Source organism: Musa acuminata, chromosome BXJ2-7 (genome assembly GCF_036884655.1).
Source record: "Musa acuminata AAA Group cultivar baxijiao chromosome BXJ2-7, Cavendish_Baxijiao_AAA, whole genome shotgun sequence".
NCBI lineage: Eukaryota > Viridiplantae > Streptophyta > Magnoliopsida > Zingiberales > Musaceae > Musa > Musa acuminata.
This window is the reverse complement of record NC_088344.1, coordinates 8602001-8627810: the sequence shown is the minus strand read 5'-3', so window position 1 is coordinate 8627810 and position 25810 is coordinate 8602001. Positions and strand designations below refer to the sequence as shown.

General features: G+C 39.7%; 3 protein-coding genes across 3 annotated transcripts; 1 reads left to right on the top strand and 2 right to left on the bottom strand.

Moving 5' to 3' along the window:
- Positions 1–2460: 2460 nt before the first annotated feature.
- LOC135617040 (probable GTP diphosphokinase RSH2, chloroplastic) lies at positions 2461–7527 on the top strand. Its single transcript, XM_065116913.1, has 6 exons — positions 2461–3696; positions 3842–4027; positions 5437–5897; positions 6164–6322; positions 6406–6760; positions 6894–7527. Exons 1-6 carry the CDS (start codon positions 2965–2967, stop codon positions 7146–7148), a joined length of 2148 nt encoding a protein of 715 aa, XP_064972985.1. The 5' UTR covers positions 2461–2964; the 3' UTR covers positions 7149–7527.
- Positions 7528–7772: 245 nt separating this feature from the next.
- On the bottom strand, positions 7773–8802 carry LOC103991400 (transcription initiation factor TFIID subunit 9). The gene is made up of 2 exons (XM_009410842.3): positions 8500–8802; positions 7773–8226 (listed from the first exon to the last, which is right to left on the bottom strand). The coding sequence occupies exons 1-2, from the start codon at positions 8785–8787 to the stop codon at positions 7948–7950; spliced, it is 567 nt and encodes a 188-aa protein (XP_009409117.1). The 5' UTR covers positions 8788–8802; the 3' UTR covers positions 7773–7947.
- A 1731-nt stretch (positions 8803–10533) lies between these two features.
- On the bottom strand, positions 10534–23812 carry LOC135617039 (F-box/LRR-repeat protein 15-like). Its single transcript, XM_065116910.1, has 18 exons — positions 23603–23812; positions 22724–23231; positions 20047–20293; positions 19833–19965; positions 17369–17468; positions 17072–17269; positions 16723–16993; positions 16535–16633; positions 16356–16444; positions 16138–16237; positions 15875–16045; positions 15003–15155; positions 13360–13520; positions 13084–13282; positions 11739–12202; positions 11568–11631; positions 10988–11077; positions 10534–10855 (listed from the first exon to the last, which is right to left on the bottom strand). Exons 2-18 carry the CDS (start codon positions 23158–23160, stop codon positions 10778–10780), a joined length of 3054 nt encoding a protein of 1017 aa, XP_064972982.1. The 5' UTR covers positions 23161–23231; positions 23603–23812; the 3' UTR covers positions 10534–10777.
- Positions 23813–25810: the final 1998 nt, after the last annotated feature.

The following is a 25810-nucleotide window of genomic DNA, read 5'->3' as shown; positions in this document are numbered from 1 at the left end:
AGTCCAAACCATGGTTTCGAAGGATATAGAAGACAAAGAGATTTGAATAGTCTTCTGCATGCTGCCTTCTTCTGCTTCTTCTTCTTCTTCTTCTTCTTCAGGTTTACACTGCAGTTGACCAGCCCCCTGCCACCACACAGAAAGTTCATGTATCACCAGGAGAAGGAAAAGTATTTGCCAAAATCTTCATTAAAGAAAAAGAAAAGAGGTCCTCAGACCTTTTCATGAAGTCTTGAGATGAGGCACAGAAGTTAATCTTTATTGAAAGTGTCAAACACATGCATCCAAGGACTTCATGTTACAACTGCACCAAGTATGAAACTGAGAGTGACATTTTTGTACACCATCAGAATGATGGTGTTCTTGCATCACCCATCCGACCAGGCTCCATGATCTATCGACTCTTCACACAATTATCTACCTCATAAGATTGCAGGAGTTCAATGCCTCATCATAAGAAAATTTTGAAGCCATCAGCATTACGAAATTACTACATCAGCTTGTGATAAATTTCATTCATCTGATCATTGTAGGCTTTGTGGCTTCTGACAACTATCTGAGATTTAGTTTTTACAATATAATTCATCATATGAATTATTAGTTTGTATAGAAATATGGAGTACCACTCACTATGAGAAGCTGGACGTTTATCTAGGAAAAAAAAAAGAATTATTGGGAATTGTTATTGCTATTATTTCATGGTATATAGTTAGAAAATACAATTTTTTAGGCTAAAAATTATGTTTACCAATTAAAAAAGGTCATTTAAAAAATAGTATATATATAAAATATAAAAGTAATCCTTTTGAATAAATGTGAATTGTAAATGTTAACTCATAAAACATTAATATTGACATTTGGATCAAACCTGACTATTAATTCCATGACGAATTTCATATGAAAATGGATGTTTATTTTTCGAGTTAGTCGCTTTGACAGTTAAACTTGTAATGAACAAAGGCAAGGTAATTTTAGTAAACAATTACTAATCTTGATTATATAATTTTTTATATAAACCTACAGAGGGAATATTCGACGGTATGGGTGGAATATTCAACGTATTTAGAATATTCCTCTATGTTGGACTAATGTCCACATTCGTTGATTATGTTGCCACATTTATATTGTACTAAGAAAGTGAAAGATAGGATACTCACCTACCCATTGTGTCTCTTTCATCTCATCTCATGTATTCCTTATTAACAATTAACATGAGAACAGAGAACCAATTCCTTTATTATTATGATTCAAATAATTTTATCCTCTCTTATCAATAGTCTTACCATGAAAATGAGGACTTAAATACTTGGCATGATTTAGACCTCGGTAACCACATAAAATGAATATTGTGATAGAGAAAATTACTTCAACTTTTAAATATTAATAAGTTGATATTAACTGCTAAATATATTAAGGTGGGCCGCATGTCGGCCCGCCTTCTTCCTACTTGGGCGGCCCATAATAGGCCAGCCCACCTGTCATTTCGAGAAATGTTAATTTCAGAATATTAGGATGATAGCGATGGCAATGTCATACAAGAAAAGTAATTTCCTGCTGCGTCTAAGACACAATGGGATCGTTGGATTTGGTTAGGTCATCTCCCTTTATAAAGAGTGCTCATTGAGCAGTCCACATCGGCTGTCTTCTCACAAGAGGAAAGACTTATGGACTTTGGGGCTACTGTACTGTTCTATGGTCTCCCATGTTCGATTCAGTCCCACAAAGCTACGATGCATGCTTTGTATCTCGGTTGACATTGTCGCCACAGACAATGGAAGGGAGAAGTCAGTGCTGTGTAAGATTTGTCCTCCTCATCGCCGCAACGAAGTTGACTTTGCATCTCTCTAAAACTTTGCCTAGGGTGTTGACTTTCTAAAACTTCCGTGCTTTCCGCTTCAATCCTCGCCGGTTTTCATGGCACATCAGCCATCTTTGCCACACCAATCTTCGTAGCATCCATCTTATCTTACGCTTCAACAAACAAACAAATGGTAGAGGATGATTGATGATCACAAGGGAAGTCATATTATTCAATTCTTGTAGTTGTGTGATGTTAAATAATAATGATCATTGTCAAAAATGATGAATGATATAACCTTTGGAATATAGTTATGTATTTTTGTCAACAATGAACAAATGTAAAAATAATATTATGGTAATTTTTAAAATTTCTATGATTTTTTTTATTGTGGGTAGTGATCACTTTTTCATCATAACATTAATTTTACATTTCTTTTTTTTTGACAAAATTATACAGATTTTCTTATTTTATGATTTTTATGTGTATATATAATTATATATATATATATATATGTATTTAAAATATAAAATTATCCTTCATTGATTTAATTGTCTTGGAGGCTAATCTCGTAATTCCGTCGTTTCTTTCCTCGTCCGTCCGGATCTGTTCGGTTCCGTTTCCGTTTCCCTTTTGCCACCCCGCTAAGTAATCGTTTCCCCCTCTGTCTCTCTCTCTCTCTCTCTCTCTGTCTCTGTTACCAGCGAAAGCGAACCATCCGAACCGAGACTAGGAGAGCCGAAGGCTTCCTTCCTTCTTTTTCTTCTCCTGTCTTCTTCTTCTTCTTCTTCCTCTTCCTGTTTCTTCCACGCTTTGTCCAGGGCTTTGGCCATTAATTCGTCCTATTCGGTTCCCGTCGTCTCTTCGCTGTCTCCTTTCTTTTGTTTATAGTGGATCCTCCGGCCCCTACAGGAAAGGTGCCTCCTTGCTTCCCGAGTGGAGATCCGGGACCTCGATCCTGATCTCAAGTGTGGCTGAAGCCGCGAATCCTTACTTGGCTTTCGTTTCTCCGTCCCTAAAGGCGCCTCCTTTTTGGTTTAGGAGCTGGAGCACTGACAATTTTGGTCCGGAATTAGTTTACCCGGGAGTTTGCTTCTTGGCGTAGTGTGGCGTTCTTGTGATCGTCTTGTGATTCCTGAGGTGGGGATTTGGGATTTTGATCGGTGATGCCGGTGCCGGCGGTCGCTCTTTCTGCGATCGCACCTGGCGGCGTTTGCTTCAGCTCTCGCTCGACGAGCCATGGTAGCTCGCTGGACTACGAACAGAATGCCAGATTCTCCTCATGCAGCAGCCCTGCCGTGTCCTCCTCCTCGACCTGCAGCCGGAAGCAGATGCAGGGTGGCCTCTCGTGTCTGTTCTCCTCGTCGCCGTCGGCTCGCCTCGCGCCCACCACTGCCTCCACGAGCTTGAACGACGAGCACTCTTCTCTATGCCACGATAATGAGCTCGGGAGCTCCTATTCCTACTCCCCCTGTTCGTCCTCCTTCAAATGTAGAGAGCACAGCCCCGTTAGCGTGTTTCAGAGCTTGGCCTCGTGTTCTTCCAGGAGCTCTCCTTTGTTGAGGATTCCTCGGGACTCGAATAGGGTGGTCGATTTGAGGGCAGGATTCCAGGAGGACAGGAAGAGAGAGCCCTCCCGGAAGAGAGAAGTTCTTCCAGGAGCTCTCGGCTCATACTTGAATTATGATTCCCCTTGCCTTCCAGTTTCAGGGGGTGTTGGCAGTGTAAATGCAGAGGATCTACCTTTTGATTTCGAAGAGAGCTTGGGCGAGCTGGGAACCAGTGTGGAGCCGTATGCGAATGAACTACTCGCTGGAGCCCAATCGAGGCATAAGATATTCACCGACGAGTTCGTCGTAAAGGCGTTCTACGAAGCAGACAAAGCTCACAAAGGCCAGGTATTCGATCTCTTGCTTTCTTTCCATTAGCCTAGTACGAGGAAAACCTGAGAATTATGAGATGAAATGGGTTTATTCTACTTTCATGGATTGATTTCTTCTGATCCTTGTCAATTTAAACAACTTACTTCGTCTTCTTTGTAAGATGAGGGTGAGCGGCGATCCTTACTTGCAGCACTGTGTGGAGACGGCAGTCCTACTTGCAAAGATCGGTGCTAATGCTACAGTTGTTGCTGCAGGGCTCTTGCATGATACGGTTGATGATTCTTTTATGACTCATGATTATATACTTCGAGAGTTTGGGGCTGGCATAGCTGATCTTGTCGAAGGGGTAGGTCCTTCTCTTGCTGATCTTTTATTTTCCAGATTCTATAAGAAAAGTAGAACATGGAAGAATTCTTGTGTTTTTTGCTCTTCTGTTCTGCTTTTCCTCCCTTTTTGTTGTGCTGCTACTGAATGAATGTTACAGTTGAGGTGAGAGGAAAATGACGAACAATACATGCGTTCATGGTCAGAGACCCTTTCATGTCGAAAGTGTAGGCAATTCGATGGCTGTGTAGGGCAATGGCTTTTAGATATTTGACATGCATGCTTTTGCCCGAATTGCCGAAGGTGCTTATACAGCAGAATGAATGCCGGTGGCTCCAACTACATACATCTCTTAGTATATAAAAAGCAATTTGAGTTGCTGAGCACTCATCGGATTACTTAGCGAGGAATTTTACTTATACAATAGCATTAATGCTGTCATTGGAGAAGGAAAAAATCGGCACTAGCTTTAAGTCTTAAATGCAAGAAAGAAAAACCAGGAAAAAGGTATTAAAATGTTGATTGACAGTGATCTAAATAATGTTGTAATCTGAAAGGATTTTCATTTTTTACCCTGCTAATGGTAGTTAATTTTGGATTGGTAAGTGTGGGAATCTGGACATACTAAGACATATTTGCTCTCCAGAAATGATAGAATGCATTTGCCGAGCCACAGATGAGTGAGAACAAAGAGCAATAAGAAAGCACTCCTTTGTTTTTCTGCAATAAAACTGACGTATGCAGCAGAAAAAAGACCGTCTTAAAAAAATTTTGAGCCCTGAACCTCTTAAGTTTCCTAATTATACTCCCAATCTTTTTCTTCTTTTACTTCTTTTTCCCTATTTCGCTGTTTTCATGGAAGAAGAAGAAGCTTACCGTAACCTGCACATTGCCTCTTCTTTTTTTTTTTTGAAGAAACATGGACTTTATAGAAGCAGCCAAAAGCCTTTTTTATTTATTTAATCCCATGTCGCAGAATTTAATTCAAAATTTTGTTGGATTGCCTTCTAGACCCAGCTTTTGTCAAATGAACACTCAAATTGTGATATTATCTTTCCATATACTAACAGCGAGCTGGAATGCACCATCTATTTGGGGTCGGCATCCCTCCAGATGCTAGGAGCTAAACTAATTTGCAACTGTTTCAGCTGATCAAATGAGCCTTTATTTTGCTTTTACCTTTTACTCCTATCCATTTATATTCAATCTTCAGCCTTAACTACAGCAGTAGTAACTTTAGCACCGATTGACAGAGGAAACTGTGCTGTAGTTGTATTATCTTTTATTGGTAATTCAGGCAAGAATTTGAATATGACTTTGATCTATAATGACTTGAATATTTCATATTTGGATGAATCATTATGTAACCCCCTTTTTTCTCTTTTGTAAAATCGAAGGTGAGTTCTAAATGCTGTCTGATCATGTTTTCAGGTCTCAAAGTTAAGCCACTTGAGTAAACTTGCTCGTCTGAACAACACGGCGAATCGAACTGTTGAAGCTGAAAGACTACAGACAATGTTCCTTGCAATGACGGATGCTAGGGCAGTTCTTATAAAGCTGGCTGATAGATTACACAACATGATGACATTGGATGCTTTGCCAATGGTTAAACAACAGAGATTTGCAAAGGAAACATTGGTGATTTTTGTGCCCTTGGCCAACAGGTTGGGAATCTCAAGTTGGAAGGAGCAACTTGAAAATTTGTGCTTCAAGCATCTATATCCAGAGCAGTACAAAAAGTTATCACTCAAACTTCTCAAGTCCTTTGATGAAGCCATGATTTCATCTGCCATAAAAACACTAGAGAAAGCCCTGAAGGATAGAGGCATTTCTTATCAATTTCTGTCAGGGAGATGCAAGAGTTTGTACGGTATTTACTCCAAAATGCTAAAGTAAGTTGTCTTCCTCCATATATGAGTTGATGTGCTTCAGTTTTTCTTGTAAGGTCATGATACATTAAAAAATATTAAATATCTAAGTAGCTTATCTGAAGTGGTTTATTAGCAGAATTAAGTCCTGAAGTAGATCCTGTAGAACTAAGATTTCAAGATCGCAATTTTGTATTACTTGGTAAAAGAAAAGAATGATCTTTTGGTATTGTCTATGGTAAATATAGGTGGAATTTTTTTTCATTGATGCTTATGTAACCTATCCATAGGAAGAATCAAACGATGGATGAGATTCATGACAAACATGGGCTACGTCTGATAGTCGAGAATGAGGAAGATTGTTATACAGCTTTAGGTATTGTACATGACTTGTGGCCTGAAGCTCCGGGGAGTTTCAAAGACTACATAGCGCATCCCAAGCACAATGGGTATGTAGATGGTGAAACTTGGCCATCTTTTTTTCCTTTTTCTTTCCCAATCTTTTGGGCTCTTTCTGAGTTTCATAATGCAGGTACCAATCTCTTCACACTGTTGTTCTAAGTCAAGACACGTGTCCTTTGGAGGTTCAGATTCGAACTAAAGCAATGCATCTGCAGGCAGAATTTGGAATTGCTGCCCACTGGAGATACAAGGAAGGTGATCATCAGCATTCTTCGTTTGTTCTTCAAATAGTAGAATGGGCTAGATGGGTTGTGTCGTGGCAATGTGAGGCTTTGAACATAGACCGTCCGTCGTCATTCGGTGATGATGATTCAATCAGGCCTCCATGCCCATTTCCTTCTCACTCTGATAGCTGTCCCTACTTCTACAGTCAACAATGTGACTATACCGGACCCATTTTCATCATCATACTCGAAAATGAGAAGGTGAGCTGCTCGTGAACTCACAGGTGATAAATGTATCATTCTTCATATTTGTGATTTTTGGTATTCACGAGCATCATCTGCTGTTCTTTAAATGGTCTACTCATCCCTCTAATGTGATAGCTTGTGATTCCAGATGACCATACAGGAGTTGCCAACAGATTCAACTGTGATGGATCTCCTGGAGAGAGTTGGGCGAGGGAGTGCTCGGTGTCCTGGGTATGGCTTCACAGTGAAAGAAGAGCTGAGGCCAAGGTTGAACAATCAGCCCATCAATGACCCTAACCAGAAGCTGCGGATGGGCGATCTGGTGGAGCTAACGCCAGCCATTTCAGACAGATCATTGACGGAGTATAGGGAGGAAATGCAGCGCATGTATGACCAAGACTGACTGTTTCCGTCAGGGCAACCGGAGAAGCTGATCTGTCTCTGTACTAACAGTAGCCATTCTTCTCAGAAAAAAATACAAAAAAAAAAACAAAAAACACTTGCCGCCATACTCCTTTCGGATCAGGGAAAATGTAGTGTATCATTCATTTGCTGACTCAGGCTAACCAAGCAGAATAAGCTAATCCATATCTGTAGTTATTGGTGTGTATAGGAAAGTTTGTTCACAGACCATTGTGAGCAGGAGCTTAGATCCAATTGTAACCGGAAAAAAAGATGGGCTCCTCGATGATCTTGTACATTGTAACTAGTTCACAGACAGGAAAAACAAATGTGAAAAAGGAAAAGAAATCTCCTTTTGCAGCATGTCTGCATGACTTTAAGCCTTTTTTTCTCTGCACTTCCATCTGAGTGAAAACAGGAAAAGACTGTGTTGTGTGATTTCTGGTAATTGACTCCATTGATATATGCATGCTGCAGGAGCTTCCATATCTTGCTTGTGGAGTGAATTCATACATACACCATAGGTTAAATGTCTCTGAGGTGAAGGTGATGAACCATGCACCAAATGGCCTTCTTGATGAAGATGGAATGATCATATTCTTTGTTCCTTTAGACAACCCAGACATGAGACCACAAGAATCTGTCTTCTTCCTCATACTAGTTTGAATTGATATAACAAGTTCATATGGTCCAACATGACAAGTTACACAGAACAATCGTAGGTTTTTAGACCTGTCTAATTGAGATACAGATTTCATCACAGCTTCAGTGCCTGAAGGTTTGGAACTGTCAAGTCCTCATCACCTTGGTCGTTTTGCTGCTGAAGACAGAGGGAAGGACACTCTCTGTAGGGTTTGCTGCTCTTGTGACGAATTGGCAACTAAGGTAGGGTTTACATTAGAACCGTTGACATCTTCCTCTGTTTCTTCAACCTGAGGAGGCTGCTTCCTCGGTATCAGTAGCTGGTAATTGGGGCTGATGAGAGTGTCCTGCTCCGGTGGCAAGGGTATGCTCCCTGGCGGTGCGATTGTCTTGGGCAACGGGATCTTGTTTCTCCTCCTCGCCAGCTCAAGTAACACCTACAATTCGTTGATGCAACACATGATTACTGCTTGCATATTCTACAAGATGCTATCTTGAACCAATTTACTCATGAAAGAAGAGAACCCTAGAAATTACTCGTTCTCCGAGACTCAGAACCAGAAAGCCGAAACATTTTACAAAACAATCACTTCGAAGAAGCCCAGAAAACGTTCCAATCGTCGAGAGAGCGAGGGCTCGATGTGAAATCGAGCGGCGATATGGAATTAGGGTTAAGGGGTTTGGGAGGCGAGGGAAGGGGGCGACCGTACCTCGCGGGGCGGGGGCTGGGAGAAGGAGAAGTTGACCTTGGACTGGATGGCGAGGCGAACATCGTCGGGGTCGATGGCAGTCTTGGAGGCGTGCTCGGCGTACACCTGAGCGTCGGAGAGAACGTCAACCACGTAGCGGTAGGCGAGCTCCAGGAACTGGTGCACCACCCGTGGCTCGTACTCCCCTTCCCCCAGCCCCATCGACCGGAGGAGCTCCTTCACTACCCGCGCATCCCGCGGCTCCCCCGCCTCCTCCCTCAACCCGCCGCCTCCGCCGTCCCCCTCCATCGCTTTTACGCCCCTTCCTCCTCTGTACGCGTGCTTAATCCTAAAAGATCGAGACTATGAGAACTCACTGTGATTCTCTGCACAAGTCAAGTCACGATGCAGATCTAATCGCAATAAAAATTACTTCACTCGTTCAGCCCCGGGTCCCACTTTCAGATTGGCTGTGCAATTCACGAAGATAAAGCTGAACCGAGTTGGAGCCCAACACGGAATCTCCATCCAGACCACCCAATGGGTTCAACACGTCTAATGAGGATGAGGCGGATCGTGCGGTGTTCCTCGTTCCGTCCCGACACAGTCCTTCCACTACGTGTCATTTAGTGATTGGTTGATTCTCAGCGGGTTCCACATGATTGGTCGTCCAAATCCAACAGGAGAGGCGACATCCCCCTCCGTCGGGTCTCCTCCGTCTTTGGACTTCGACTGAGGTTTCATCACCACCTGACTCAAAACTCTTCGATCTCACAGGAGCAGACAAACCTATTTAAGCTCGCTTTGCAGACTCCATCCATCAGTGCATGCATGTCCATGACCGTCCCCTCCCGAAGCCATGGGGCTGCGGGAATCCATGTCGCTATCTTTCTCCAGGCTAGTAAAAGACGAGCCCCAGATCGACTCTGATGCGCAGTCCGACGACGAGTCCGCCGCCTTCTTCTTCCTCTTCTTCATCTTCCTTCCCATCACCATCTCCCTCCTCGTGGCCCTTCACCGCTGCCCGCATAGGGGGCGCCGCCACGCTGATCTGATGCACCTTTCCGTCACCATCACAGGTCCCCGGTAGCCAACGCCAGGTGATCCTGCAGCAAGGAGCTGGCGGTGCGGGCATGTGTACCTCCGGGCGTGCATCGACGAGTGGCTCGCGGTGCTGTCCGACTTATACCCTCTCTGCAGGCGGCGCGTTATCGGCAGAGGAGCAGAAGAGAGAAACGAGGACCGCCGGAGCAGGGTTAGCAGCGGCGGCGGCAACTCGCTGGTTGTGCGACTGGCTCGGCTGGTCTGTGTGTGGATCAACAGCTAAATCGCTTTAGATCTCGAAATGGTTTATGATTATTATTTTTATTTTTTGAGAAGATTACGTGAATAGGGTTTAATTGCAATACCAATAGTTTCTCTTGGCAATTAATGAATGTAGACGAGGATGCAGTCTGCGTGATGCTTGGATCTGCATGCATGGAATACATGGTCTGTGAGACAACGATGCAGCCATTGTTTTCTGCATCCATCACGAACTGCACCACCTCAATTCACAAGAGGAAGAGCATGCGAATCATGCTACATCTGTATATGTATATGCATAATGAGGATTTCAAGGAAGCAAAAGGACAACAACAGAAGAAATGCTACTAATGATACTAAATTGAAACATCTTAAATATTGATCCGATGATGATGATGATGATAAGTTTTGTTAAAGAGTTCACTCACCTTGAATATGATACTCAATACAAAACAAATGGGGAAAATGGGGGAAAGAGATGGCACTGGTAAACCTCCAAAATAGACCAAATAAGTGCTCCTGCAACTAAGAATCAATAGTATTATAGCGAAAGCTCATCATGTCATCTAAGTTAATATTGTAGCTGTTATAGCAAAATACCAAACAACATAAAATACACACAATCCAGAAGCCATCTTGAAACATCACATATCATGGAAAGCTACTAAAGAATTTGATGCTGATGCAAATTTAATACCAAAACCGACATTAATAAAACCGAATGGGCAACAATTCATACAAAGTCCAAGCTCGTCCGATCACAAATATTAATATTAACAAAACATAACACACAAAAATGCTGCATGTGTTGGTTCAATGTGTCAACGCCAGTCCCGGGCGGGTGCATTACCACAATCCTGAAGGAGGAGAAAATTTGGGTTTTTTTGTACAAAAAGAGCACCAAAATCCTTAAAAAGTACGAGGAGTCCGCTTAGCGTAATAGGATCTGAAGGTAGATATATATATAACTTGGCTGTTGAAGTGGGGACATGTGCTACATCAATGGGCTGCAATGGATTCGTTTGAGACTCGGACAGACAATTCTTAACCTCTCGAAATCCTCGATGTATATCTGTCCAATAAAAAAGAACAAATGTAGATTGTATAATAGTGAGGTTTGATCCTAAGCAGATATAATGCTTATCTGATGCTATTCGACATCATAAAATCTGTCACCAGATTCATAGATAGCAAGCAACCGCACCTTTGGGCAGGAGTGGATGTTGAGGATTTCCAACATGCTGCAGTGTGATATAGCAGCTTCTAATTCTTCCTCTACCAGCATGCTGCAAGCCTGAAAAAAAAAAGTTTTGGCAGAAATGAATAAATGTCAGTTAAATCAGCCTGAAAACCTGAATGCAATATGCATGTTGCATTATGCTACACAGAGAACAGAACAAGTCACATATCACATCATATAATTTCCACAAGAACGGTGGGTGGTACAGGATAATACGAAACATGCCAACCGGATGTCTTACTTTCGATTTAACCTAGTCAGAATATGGACATGACATACCAATGCAGAAAATACCAATATGCTGGACATCCCTAACAGTGAATTTTATGATCAACCTTTTTTCATTTGGTTGTAATCTCGATATTCAAGTTGACATTAAGAAACATTCAATCGTCTGTAGACAGAGGGGGATTGACTTGGCTGTTTGTGTTTCTCAGTCATCTACATTTAAGTTTTGATACTAGAATTTTCCTAATAAAACTACACTGAAAAGCCAACAACCACATTCTTTTCATGGTAATGTTATAATCGTGAGGTAGATTACCAGAAGCTGTAGGTTGTTTAGCCTTGGACAATTGAGCTTCAAGATTTCCAAGGAGCTGCAGTAACTATAATTAAAATACAGGAAAATCAGCAAATTTATTAACCACATAAGCGATAGGAAATGACAAAGTTAAAAAAATAACAAGGAAACCTTTAGAAAAGGGACACTAACCTCAAATTCAGTATGCTGAGGTTGGTGCATGATAAATCCACCTCCTTCAAATATGTGCATAGGTTAAGATTTATTTTAGATAAATGGGAACAATTAGCTGTAGAAGGAACATAAACTCTCTTTATTCTTGGGCATCCAGTACAACTAAGAAACTCAAGCAAATGTTCCGGCTTCTTAAAACCCTCCCCGTCATTTTGAACTGATATCGAATTGGATGAGAAGGTATCAACTGCCATATTAGATGAATTGTGCCTTGAACGCCAAACAAGTTCAACCATATTCACACAACCATTCAGGTTCACATGAACCAAATTTGTGCAGTAAGCAAGAAGCTCTGTTATAGCAGACTGTCCAATAGATGAATATGACAAGTCTAACTCACGAAGGGTAGGAAGTGCGCCTTTTTTATAAAGAGCATACAGGGAAGAATCTGTAAGAAACTTGCAAGCTGAAAGTTTTAAGATCTGTAGGTAGAATTTCCAAGTTAGATTGCTTTCCATACGTCCCTGAAACTTCGTGACAAATAATGCTGATACGAAAATGGTCCAGAAAACTATCTGCCTTATTACATAAAGAAAGGCATATTATGTAATAATATTCAAGCATAGTTGATCTCAAGGTATGCTGATGCAGCTTTATTTTTTGTGTATCGACCTAGGTTGAAGTCAATTGGGATCTAGATCTACTCTGGTCTTCACATTATTTGGTAGAACCTTTTTTCATTTGTAATTTATAGACAAAGCCAATTTTGCTGAATATTTAAGAAGCCTTCAACTCAGCTAATTCTATGGGCTGGCTGCAATTTTTCAGAGATACAAGTGCAGTTATTTTTGCAATAAGTAAAAGGTAAAAGTTCCAACAATATCTTTATTTGGCTGCTCTATTCCCAGAAAAGATGGTCATAAGGAACCCAACAGTTGTTTAAAAAAACAAAAAAGGTGCATGCACACACAAAAAAAAAAAATCCTACATTTATCTATATTTTCTTATGTGTCGTGAACCCTAGCATACGATAACAGAGCCGTACAAATTTATAATTTGCAAAGGTAAGCTGTTTCTACAAGATATATTCCATCTCTGTCGGCTTAAAAAGTAATAGTCAATGTTAACTTGCCTACAATGTTCCACAATTAACAGTTTCTGCCTCATTCTCCACAATAATTCTAGTCCTAATAGTAGCCAATTGTTGTTGAAGATGAACCAACATCAAGGTTCACATGATAGACAATAACCCATACAATGCAAATTAAATGCAATAAAGTCACGAGAAGGTAAATTTTAAAAATTGAAATGAAATACCAATGAATTTAAGATATCATATAAAAAATATTTCCAAGAAACTTACCACTAACCGTGAACAAGTATCAAAAACCGGTTGTAAATTCATCAGAAATGTGTAAGATAAATCAAGCAGGGTCAAATGATGAAGCCAGTGCAAAGAAGATAGCCCAACAGGTCCAATGGATAGGCATGATGACAGGATCAAAGATTCAATATGAGGGCATGAAGCCGCTGTTGTAGACAATGATTCATCCATGAATTGTCTGTATATACAAGACATATCAATCAGCTTACTTGTGAAAAAGAATGACAAATTAAACATGAGGAGATGGCAAAAGACCTGCAGAAGGAAGCATCCAATGATGTCAAAGAAGGGCAATGAATTGATGCTTGCGACAGAACACCACAACCTTTAAGTTCCAACAGTGACATTTTTGGAGCTTTGATAACAAGAACATTTAGCTTTGGACAGATCCCCAGATTAAGGGACTCCAGACCCACCTTAAAATAAAATTGTGCTCAGTACTCAAGCAAATTATATATAAGAAATATTTCTAGTTTTATTAAATAATAGTAATAAAAACTCTAAAAGATAATTCAGCTGCCTAACATACACAAACTTGAATACATACAAATAGGTTTATGCACAATGCAAAATTTACTTAAATGCTATAAAAAAAATCAATTACAGCAGAAGTAATCAAGGAAAAGATTCTTGCTAATATTGTACTTAACAACCATAGATAACACTCCTAAATAGAAACAAAATGCAGATGACAGCTTATATAGAGAAACTAAGATGCTGCTAGCAACATAATATTATGAAAATAATAATAATACAATCAAGCATAACATAAAAAACAATATGATAAGTGTTCCAAAGTAACTTGGACCAGTGTGTTTCAATGGCCAGTAATAAATAATATTTTTTTCTCTCCATTCACATTGTCACCCATCAAAAGCCTGAGTTCCTTCCCTGATTACATCTTAATTTCTTACTGCCTATCTATCCAGTTCCAAGATTTCCATCATTATCCTGGATTTCTGAATTAAATCTTACCCACTGAAATCAATTTTCTGGTAGGCCTCTATCTTCTCCATGTGTTTTTGTATTTACATCATTTTACTTCAAGAATTAATGTAAACAATGTCCACCATAAATTGATATTCTGCTGCACACCAGGAAGGGGCAGTCTACAACTGAATCACAAATAAAGAAAGCAACGCAAAAATGTTTCTTATCCATTTAAATGACCAGCTAAGGCTTTGATTTGGTCATTAGTCCAGTAAGAACTGATTTGGTTTTGAAAAATCCAAAGATTAAGAGTCGTGAAGATAGAGTATCAGCAATAATCATGCCAACCTCCTTCAGATGCAATGTGTCAGATCAATTTGAGTCTGTAGGAAGGCATGTGAGAATCAATTTTGTATCCCTTACCGTATATTTTCTTTTTCTTTGTTCAGTTTGTAATTTGCATGTACCGGCACAATAATGTAATAGACCATGTTGATGGCACATACTATTCCATCCAGTGGCAGGAAAGGCACCAATATGCAGAATTTAGTCATTCATGATTACAATGTCCAGTTAGCATTTTGTTCTTTTAGCATTTTTTTCTTTAAGAAAATAAAATGATGTGATTCACAAGTAACATAATATGCGAACATATTCCAAGGAAGCATCATAGCATCCAAGTCCACTCCAGTACTAGTCAAACATATGCAGATCAGTATTCATAGAATTCACAGTCAATCATATGCAGATTTGTTCAAAGTCAACAAGTCCCAGAACTCTTAACCACATATATCTGGACAAGAATATTTGTAGAGAAACTCCCAGAGCTAAATAGATGAACTCCCACAAATTAGCCACAAATAGCCAAGAATATTATCCACAGCTACAAAAAATTTTACACGACCCCTTATCTTCTTACCACAGTATACATGTCCAGTATATTAAATGAAAATGTGAAGCCAACTTACTGGACAAAATGAAGCTCTCTCAAGATGATCACAACCATCAAGATTTACTTTTTGAAGCTTCGGACATGATAGATCAAGATTAGTCATAGCATGGCAACCAGCAAGAGACAGAGTCAATAGAGAACTATTGTTCAGTCCAACATCACTTATCCTCTGAAAATAAAATTTATCAAGAAATAGATAAATTCAGCACACATTTCATAAGTGTTATAACAGAATTCACATGCGAAAACATTGGAAAGCCAAAAACATAATAAGATAGCAATTACGAACAAAAACATGAAAACATTTCAGTTCTTGGACTGGGAAACTTGAAATAATATATTGCTGACAATATGGCCCAGGACTAATGCAGTGTGTCAGCACAGCAGCAGAAACCAAGGCTTTCAGTAATTGGCATCATGGACAGTGATATATAATATATAGCACTGCAGCAGAAGCAATGGTTGTATGTGTGAAATAATAATCAATATGGTTGCTAATATTTATGATCAAGCCATAATGTGATTAAAGGATATAAACTTCCGTTCCACGTATAGAAGATTCAATTATGTCTAATAGAGACAATATCAGAATTCAGAACCATGATTATTGCTTTAACTAATAGATTAAAGGCTTTTTTTTCTTTAATAATCTAACTCCCAGCATGTACTTGTCTCTGTTCAACGCTTTATTATTTAAGAAATTGAACAAACTCATAATGGAAAATCACTTTAACTTTGCACCCAAAGCAATTAAACCTCGGCACAAATCACAACAGAGAACTGGAGAATTGGGCAAAACATATTCATGGCCCTAGACATCAATAAACAAACCCATAAAAGGAGGGGACCAAAAATCATGTAGTAGTTAAGAACAAAATGTCTGCAAACCTCGCAATTGTCAAGAACCAATGACCTGAGCATTGGGCAACCACCTCCGTCACTAAACACCTCACAAACAGAATTCATTAAAGATTCACAATCACTAAGGTCCACCTCTTGCAAGTTGTGGCATTGCAATGATAATGTAGCCAAACTTTCTTGCTTTTGCAATACTAATTTCTGCATTACAATAATCAACATCTAATAAAACTTCCAAAAAACCAAAATAATGCGACAGTAATATAGTAGTCTCATGAAATAAAAAAACTTACGTCAATTGCTCTTGATGTAATACTAATTCGGTGAAGAGCCGAACATCTAGAAACTTTTACAGATTGAAGCACAGGACTCCGCAGATTCAAATCAACAAATCTAAAGCATTAGCAGAATTAGAATCCAACAAAAGAAAACAACCCAGGAAAGGATCTAAAGACAGAGTCACTAAGAGAGAGGAGTTAAAGAAGGAAAAGGACAGGAGAATGAGTCTAACTTGCGCAAGTGTACAAGACTAATAGACTGCAAATGTGGCAGATCCAGTGAGACAGACGTCAGAAGGCCACAGTTATCAAGCAGTAATGCCTGAAATGATAAGGAATTTTGGTGTAAATGCAGCAACAAAAAAATAAAACAAATTTGTTGAAAGAAGAAAACAATGGAATAAGATCAAACCTCCAGCATGTGGCTATACGATAATGCAGACATAGATGTTGAGGTTATTCCCTCACAGCTATCAAGTTTTAAGTCTATCAACATTGGCAATCTTACAGACTTCCCACAAAAGCACAAGAACGTAAGCACATAATCACCACAGTTAGGATAAATTACAGCAGCAGACGATCAGGATTCACAAAACTAACCTCAAATGAGACATTTGGACAATATGAAGCATCAAGAATGCACAGATTTGGACAAGCATAAGCGATTTCACGTAGTGTTTCATCCGTAACACATGAGCAAGATGACATATTTAATGATCCCAACAAGGGGCATGTTGTAACAGCTGATCGAATCGCAGCATCAGAAAGCTTATGACAGGCTGTTAAATCCAGTTCACGTAACTGTGGGCAACTAAGTGAAACATGTGCCATGCTGGTGCGCTTGAGAGACAATATTTGAAGCTGAGGGCATCTGTAACAAGCCAACTTACATGAACATAGTTGACACACGACAATATGCTCATTAATGACTAATCAGCAGTGTAGTTACCTGATAGAAATCCGGAAAACGCGACATTTCTCAAATTGAAGATCATGTAACCTATCATGATATACAGTGATCTCCTGAATGTTATTGCCAAGAGATGCATCGTGAATTCTCAATTTGGTTAATGCAGGACAATCCGTCAAGGCATGGAAAAACCGATCACCAAACTGACCCTTTTTTAAGATCAAAGTTCCAAGATGCCTGGACAAGTACACATTTTTATACATCAGCAGGAACAGAAAAAGTAAATGGTAGTAGCAAGAATAAACACCCGTTCAACGACATGAAACTTAATTAAACCTGAGTGAAGCCATTGCTTCAATGACAAGCGCATTGGAATTCAGAATGTCAGCCATGGTCAACGCCATGGCATTTGGGTATCGGCGACATATGGCAATAACTGTAAGTCAATGAAGACATCAGCACAGCAACGAGAATGGACTCTAAAAGATAGTATGGAAGTTCATACAAGCACTAAGTCAGGCTTCCAAAAGACATGACAAGATTCCGACTAACGAATTGAAAGAACTAGTTATGGCCATTAGCTGTTACTAGCCAAAAACACTGAACAAAGAGTTTTACTTTCATACAATGGCTTCACTAATAGTGCTGCCTTTGCAGCGCTCATTGGCAGGAAAGAATTCATGTAGCCTACCTCAAATATTAATATACAGCTCACTATTGTTGTCCTTTTTTCTTTTCTTTTTTGCTGTTGCTGCTTTTGCTAATGTTATTATTAATGTTAATATACAGCTCACTATTAATGTTATTAATAGTGATACCTCACTATTGTTGTCAATGTCTTGAAGCTCCATATCACACTATGGATTTATAATACAACTTCCAGAGCTTCCTAGCTCTCTTCTAACTACCTTCCAGCTCTCTTTTTATTCTTTTGCTAATCAAATCTAAAGTTGGATTTCTAATGAATGTGCATTAGATGTCCAAATTGTATTATCATGAAGCCCCATTTATTACCATATACAGCTGAATCCTTGATGATCCATCAAATTTTGGATCATGCGTAGGGAGCTAGCACTAGTAAAACATGGATAGCTGCGATCTTTCACAATGAAATATGACTCATATACACAAGCTAGATTATTGTATCACAAGTAAGAAACTGTCCCACCTTTATTGAAGCTTGCAGATAAAATGAAGCATAAAGACCATTATAGAAAGAATACACATTACAACATCAGGCAAGAGATGACAAAAGTTAGCAGGCGCGATCTGTATAAATAATGGAAGAACCAAAGGGGCTTGTATCATGTTGTCTCCACAGCTAATCAAAATCTCATTCCCCTTCATTTTTAATAATGAATATTGTACTGATTATATATCACAAGCATCACACAATCGTCATAATCGCTAGTTTATATAATGGATCCAAGACAGTATCAGCTTCCAAGGTAGGGCCCAGTACATCATGATTAAGATCAGGAAAGTCCTTAAGTCTTGACCTTTTCCCACTGTACATCCATTTGGGAACTATTTCTCATTTAATACCCAAGTGCTGAGATGGCTGTTATACGAAAGCCCCATCCAGCTCCGTGCCACCCGGGGGGTTCCACGGTGCTGAGATGGCTGACATTTCGCATCGCTTGTCACGGTCGCCGCAGCAGACGAAAACGGCCCAAAAACAGGCCAGTTTTAGTCGCGCAAGTGAGAGGCAGACAACGAGCGAAGCGAGGGACGGCACCTTCCCTGTTATCCGAAAGCCCCATCCAGCCCCATGCCACCCGAGGGGTTCTAGGGTGTTGAGATGGCTGACGTTTCGCATCGCTCGCCGCGTTCGCCGTAGCACACGAAAACGGCCCAAAAATAGGCCAAAACTGGTCATTTTTGGCCGCACGAGCGAGCGGTGAGCGGCGGACAGTGAGCAAAGCGAGAGGCAGCACCTACGTTGTTATCCGAAAGCCCCATCCAACCCTGCGCCACCCGAGGGATTCCAAGGTGCTGAGATGGATGACGTTTCAAACTGCTCATTGCGGTTTCCAAATCTACACTTAACTTGGACATTCAGCGAGAAGTTGTACAACAGGATGCCGCAAATAACACTATCATTTGGATGATGGATTGTCCACGGGCTCATCTTCATGCCCTAGGGTTTGGTCTCTACATGACATCTCCAGTAAGGTCATTAGCGGAGTATTGAATTCTCCATATCCCATAGCAGCGATATGATTTATTGATATGTTCGAATAGAAATGTTAGATATCAATATGTAAATCAAATTTACAGCTAGCAAGCGTTTGTTCTTTCTCTTGTTGATCAAGAACATCAAGGCCCACATATGCCCCACAATACTTATAATTTATGGTACTTAGATTCTAATCAAATGCACTTTTAACGGCCCTCATTTATTAAATGCTCAGTTCTTGGCTACATGACCTTGAAACTAAAAAGAATACATCTGAAAGAATCTAATTTATGAGCAATCAATTATCAATTTCAAGTTTCACACAGTCAAATATGCATGATCTGATTTCCACTGTGATGCTATACAAATGCCCCAAGAATATTAGCAATGGTATGCAAGCACCCCATGGATATTCAGCAAAGAATTGGTCAGATTCAAACTAACAAAAGGTGATCAAAATTAATTTTACTGATAGTTTCGTCAAATAACTGCTGCAACAGCCATTTGTACTGTGCATCAGAAATAACACAAAATAAACACATGCTGCAGTCACAGATTTTCTCAATTAATGATGCAAATGATTGCCAAATTGTACTAAGTACACTATATTAGAATTCATACAGTTCTGCGGGGAGATTGCTGTGCTCGTGAACTCCAAACATCTCCAAAAGTCCTCATGTGTGCTAGCCACTAACCATTGCTTGCAGGTTGCTCCTGCTCTACATAAATCTTTTTGGCCCAGAAAAGAAAAAATCTGAAAATCATACAAATGAATGTTTATACTTGCAAGCAATCAACAGCAACCATAAATATCAATTGGTTAGGTTGGACATACCAGGTGCAATAGATCATCTGAAAGATCCATCCTAATTTCTAGATCTTCAGTGTTTCTCATACTTGACATATCTTCATAAGAACTTCCCCCGTTATTAAAGTCACTAGTCCTTCCAACAGCATCATCATTAGGAAAAAGGTTCAAATAGTATGCCACCTCATTTTCAGACAATGCTGATGAATTTTGAGACATAAAATCGACAACTGCAGGTTGACCAGTTACTTCAGCATCTGAAGAAGATGGAAACCTGCATGAAACACACAAAATAAAAGATGAACTAGTCATAAAGTCACATTAAGGTGAAAATCCAACTCCTAACGGATCAAAGATGAGACCTTGTTCATAACCATCCTCTGCCATCAAATGACATATTTTAACCATAATAAATAGGAGGCATGAAATCTCCTGAGATATCCACTTAAATAAATTTGTAATTTACAACGTCCCCAACAGAAAAAGCACAGGTATCTCAGAGGTTAATAAGACTGGAGAAACACATCAGTTGACAAAGGCAATAATAAAGAACGGGGAGCTTTCGCATAGGAGTGCCTTAGAAGGAAGCACGTTACTGAGAAACTAGAGTTAAAGAAAAAAGGCATCTCTCAGAAGTTCACAGGACATGGAAAAAGACATACATTATTTAGCAAATGCAATATTAGTGAGGGGGACCTTTTATAAGAAGGAAATTTGAAAGGGAAACAAATTATTCAGTACGAGAGGAAGGATGTATTAGGAACAGGGAGCAGGTTCCAGATTAAAAAATATTGAAACTTGGATAGCATAATTATGAGAGGTTTGCCGTTAGTGTATAATAGTTGTAAAATTGTTTAATCACAATCTTCAAGTAAATAATAAAAAGCAGTACGATAGTCATAAATCCTAGAACAAAAAATGAGATAGAAGGATATCATATAAAATCAACCAAATTGAAGTGAGAATACCATGCTCAATCTGTTAGGATAAGTGACCCAAGATGCTTAAACCCAAGTTAATAGTAGCATTCTTGGACTATTATATCAATCCAAATCTTTACTCATTTCCAATGTGAGATTATTTTTACCCATTTCACATGCGATGTGAGACTAACCAGGGATGTTACAAACTCTGTCACTTAAGGGCTTCACGTCCTCGTCGAGACGCAATCGTAGACCTAAATCAGACCGTAGCATGATGTACATGAGGCCTTGAGTGGATTCACGTCGTGCCCTTCACCTCGTCGATGGATAGTTCTTTTTAACACTAGCCTCTCAGCATGTCCAATCCCAATCTATCAAGATCCGATCTGATGGAATAACTTCCTCATTTACTTCGTTGAACCTGAACCAGTGATCCAAAATGTTTAAACTCAAGCTAATAGTAATAGACCCATATGACCTAAAAGTCAATTCAATTTTTTTCCCACTTTCAATATCAAACTAAACTTGGTTGTTACAATTAATATCCAATTTAGTCACATAAGAAGCTAGGGTATAATGAGTATATTATTAATTTGGGTTTAAGCATTTTTGTCTAGTGGCTCAAGATCAACGAAGTAAATGAGGAATAGGTTGTGATAGAGAAACTTCTTAAAGGGTTGAAATCTCAATTGCTGGGACAATGAAGAAACACATATGAAACTCAATTAACCAGGCAACATGAGTTTATGTTCAAGTATCTGGAAATTCCATCATTTGCATTACATAATAAACATTGTCAGTTTGATTTACCAAAGATCTTTAATAATTCTAAAACCTGAAAGTAATTGAAAACCTTTGTCAGACATTCTGCTTAGAATAGAGATAATTCATTTAATCTGAGTGGGTAGCACCTTTTCCCTAATTACTCAAAACTTCTTTGGTCTTCATATGTGCCCTATAACACCTCCAACTTGGATTCCCTTCCTACCCAATCGTGTACTACAAAGAAAATCCACTTGTAATGCCCAAAACATACTAAGAAATTCAATTTTTGTTATCTCTTTTTTTTAGTAAAAGCATTTCTGTCAAGTGTATTGATTTCCCTAGATATTCTAATTTCCTAGTTATAAGGGTGCACTTTGTGGGGCTTATATATTATACATTAGATCCTTCCAAACTAGTCTAAGCTGTTGGGAAAGTGGCTGTACATCCAACTGCTTGTATTAATATGGTATCAAAGCAAATCATGAGTTTGTATCCTAAATCGCATTAACATGCTAAGTCCAACAATCTTTCATCTGACATATACATGAAAGGGATGTTTAAGCTTACACATAATGTTCGAGCTTTCCCACTAGCTTAGATGTCTGGAAAAGTGCTCTCGCGGCTCAAACTACGAATATTGGTACCTATAGAAGAATCTCAAAATATCGTATGCCTCGTACACCAGAAAATTACAGAAAATATTTGGTATGTCGGTACCAACCAATATCATTGGTACACGGGTATACAAGTATTTTATCATTCTCGTGCGGTTGGTATGTTGCAAGTATTTGAATCCATGCAGTGGTTCCCAAATCAATCGTCCTAGAATTTTCATGAAAAGCATTTGAATGAAAAAACCACAGTAGCAAATACAGACCTTTTGAAACGAATGTACCAACTTATGAAATATTACTTTTGACGACTCAAACATGGAAATCATGACAGGGGTTAGATGTATCAGAAACTAAAAGTTTAACTGATACAGATGACAAAGATAACAAAAAACGAGAACTTACTCCAGGGAAGCAAATACTTTAGGCCGCTTGTGCTGAGTATCCCTGTCTATATCTGATCCAGTTCTCTCCATCTCGAAAAATGCTTCATCTGGCAGGCTAACATCTCTTTCCTGAGGCATAGCTACTGCACCCACCAGTTCCTCCCCCCATGTCCTCAAATTTGTTTGTCTTGCGATGAAATGCCTGGTAGCTGACTGTCTCTCATAAAACCATGAGCACCCGATGCCCCTCTCCACCGGAAGGACACAATCGCGCTCTCCGCCATCATCCCTGCCACCATTCGTCAGCCCTGAATTCCATCCCCAACGCCCCAGAGAAAGTCCAAGCTCCAGCTCCTCAAATTCTTCAGCCTCGTCATCATCCTGCCGCCCGACCTCATCGTCCCCATCCCTTCTTTCATCATCATCAGCGACAGCCTTCATCCTCCCGTCCGCCATCCCGCAACGGCACGTAGGCCCTCAAGCAGTCGTGCCGAAGGAAAACCCTAACCCTAGTCAAAATCCAAAGACTACCACGAAAAAAAAAAAAATTAGACGCACGAAGAGAAACCTAATTCCAGCCTTGGGTCCAAGTACCAGCAAACCCTAACCCCACACTTGAATCCCAATGGATCGGAGCCCTGAAATCAAAACGCCCTCAAAAAGACAAAAAAGCACGAAAAAATCGTCAAAAAAAAAAGCGATCTTTTTCCTCCCAAGAACCTTAGTGTCAATCAACACGACGGAACGGCGCGATCTTTCTCGATCTCGAGCATTCAGATAACACTAAGAAAATCGTTTAAAAAGACCGATCTTTTAACTCCCAAGAACCTTTACTTCATCAAAACGATCGGAAGACGAAATCTTTCTCGATTTCGCGCAAGAAAATTAGGGTTTCTACCTTGGAAAAATCAGAGGAAGTCCGCAGCGGTTTGATACGAGCTCCTTGTGTCGTCGAGGCCGCTCGAGCGGAAGGAGAGTGGATCGGAAATTACGATTACATATATTTAATACATATATATATAGCTGCGAATTAGTTCTCTCTTCTTCCCCCTCTTCGATTTTCTCGCCGCTTCGCTTCCTTCGCTCTCGCGTCCTTTTCTTTTTCTTTTCTTCTCTTTTTATTCCCTTTTAAGAAGTATATAATTCATTAACTGTGAGGATGTAGCGGAAGGGATCCAACATTTGTTGAGTGGACCGATCAGTTTACCAAACACGGAACCGCCCTTCCCGATTGGGCGGAAGATGCGGGCTCCACCACTCCGTTCCTGCTTCCCTGTCTCCCCAACCGTCCCCGATTGGGTCTACCTAAGCTGACACGTGGGGGGCAGAGCAAGATAGAATTAGGAGTTGCCCGATCTAGTCGAAGCAGGGAAGATATGATCCCGAGGCGAAGGAGGTCGGTCTACCTTCAAATAAACAAATAAATTAATATATCATTAATTTAGGAATCCTACAAACACTTGTGAGCTCCTCCGTTTTGGATAAAGCATAAGAAATATTATTATGATTTGATGAAATCGGAAGATAGTCTGAGATCAAAAGCTAACATGAGATGACCGACGTGTTCCAGCGAAGACGACGACCAAAATGTCAACGCCGTCACTGACATCGGTGGCTCTCAATGAATGAATTCGTCTGTTCTTGGGAGATATCATCCGATGCTCATCATATCATTCATTTAGGAATCCAAAAAACACTTGTTAGCTCGTCCGTTTTTGGATAAAGCATGAGAAATATGATTCGATGAAGCAGAAGAATATAGTCCGAGATCAAAAGTCCAGCTGAGGTGACCGACGTGTTCCACGCGAAGACGACGTCCAAGTCAAGAGACGCATTCACTGCCGAAAAAAAAGTCAACGCCGCCATTGACATCAGCGGCGTCGCAATAAATGAATTCGATAAACGTGCTTGCTTTGCTGCTTCCCTCTCCCGAGTCTATAAATACCAGTAATCTCTTCTCCTTCCCGGGCGCGAAGAGCTAGAGCGATGGACAGGGCCGAAGCGACCCTTGTTCCGGCAGCTGTCGGTGCCCGGGCTTCGGCTCCCACTACCGCTGCGACGCCAGCGACTTCGACCTCCACAAGAACTGTGCTTGCATTACCGGCTGTCGCCGCAGTCGACGCCCCACCCGTTTGGCCAAAGATTCTGCGACGGTTGCCAGTTGCCGGTGCGAGGAATTCATTGCAGGTGCAACCTGTGTGACTTTGATCTGCATCCTCAGTGCATCCAGCGGCGAAGGAGGTGCGTCCGTCGACCTGCGTTGACAACTGTAGAACATCCGTTGACCAGCGTTGACAAAGAGATATCGTATTAGAATCTCAATCTATAGGTGCTCGATGGAAGATCTATGTAAGTTGTGGGCGGGCATGTGTAAGTAAACTCAGTGGAACATTGATACAGATTAAATCAGAAATTTATTTGCCAAAATGTTGTCTCATCTCTCAGTCAAAGATCAATTCTGCTGTTAATTTCGATTCTTATTCATTTTCTTATGAACATGAAATGTCTAAACAAATTCTCAATAATATACAAAGAGTTTTTTTTAGAATAATAATTAAAATAATAAAATGATGGTTTGGGTATTCAGCATCACACTGTCAAAAATGTATTCATTTCATAGGACAAAATCCTTATTAATAATAATGATAAGATAACTCTTGAGATTTAAAATAAAACACTCAATCATTTGCTAATTGGAAGTTTTTATTTTCTCTTATTTGGCAACCTCAAATTAGGTATCAAAAAGTAGATGACTATAGGATCAAATATCTTTGCCTCTAAGAACTATGAATTACTCAAGTTCCTCTATCTATATTGTTAATATATATATATATATATATATATATATATATATATATATATATATATATATATATATATATATATATCCAAACACCTTAAATACCTACTTTTTGATATCTAACTTCTTTAAAAATCATTCTAGAATTCCTTAACACAATAAGATTGTTTTCATCCAATCCTTGTTAACAATAAAAATTTTAAAAAATTCATATTACAAGCAACTCGATCATTGGATTTTTATTTCAAATGACAAAGCTTGGTGATAAAAATTTCATTAAACAATTAGTTTTATCGATACGAGATT

Coding starts and splice junctions, on each gene's coding strand:
- LOC103991400 (XM_009410842.3), bottom strand. CDS start 8,787: ATGGAGGGGGACGGCGGAGGCGGCGGGTTGAGGGAGGAGGCGGGGGAG. Junction 8,227..8,499: donor CCCAGCCCCCGCCCCGCGAG/GTACGGTCGCCC, acceptor AACGAATTGTAG/GTGTTACTTGAGCTGGCGAG.
- LOC135617040 (XM_065116913.1), top strand. CDS start 2,965: ATGCCGGTGCCGGCGGTCGCTCTTTCTGCGATCGCACCTGGCGGCGTT. Junction 4,028..5,436: donor TAGCTGATCTTGTCGAAGGG/GTAGGTCCTTCT, acceptor TCATGTTTTCAG/GTCTCAAAGTTAAGCCACTT. Junction 5,898..6,163: donor ATTTACTCCAAAATGCTAAA/GTAAGTTGTCTT, acceptor ACCTATCCATAG/GAAGAATCAAACGATGGATG.
- LOC135617039 (XM_065116910.1), bottom strand. CDS start 23,160: ATGGCGGACGGGAGGATGAAGGCTGTCGCTGATGATGATGAAAGAAGG. Junction 19,966..20,046: donor CAGATGATCTATTGCACCTG/GTATGTCCAACC, acceptor TATGATTTTCAG/ATTTTTTCTTTTCTGGGCCA. Junction 16,046..16,137: donor TTACATCAAGAGCAATTGAC/GTAAGTTTTTTT, acceptor ATTGTAATGCAG/AAATTAGTATTGCAAAAGCA.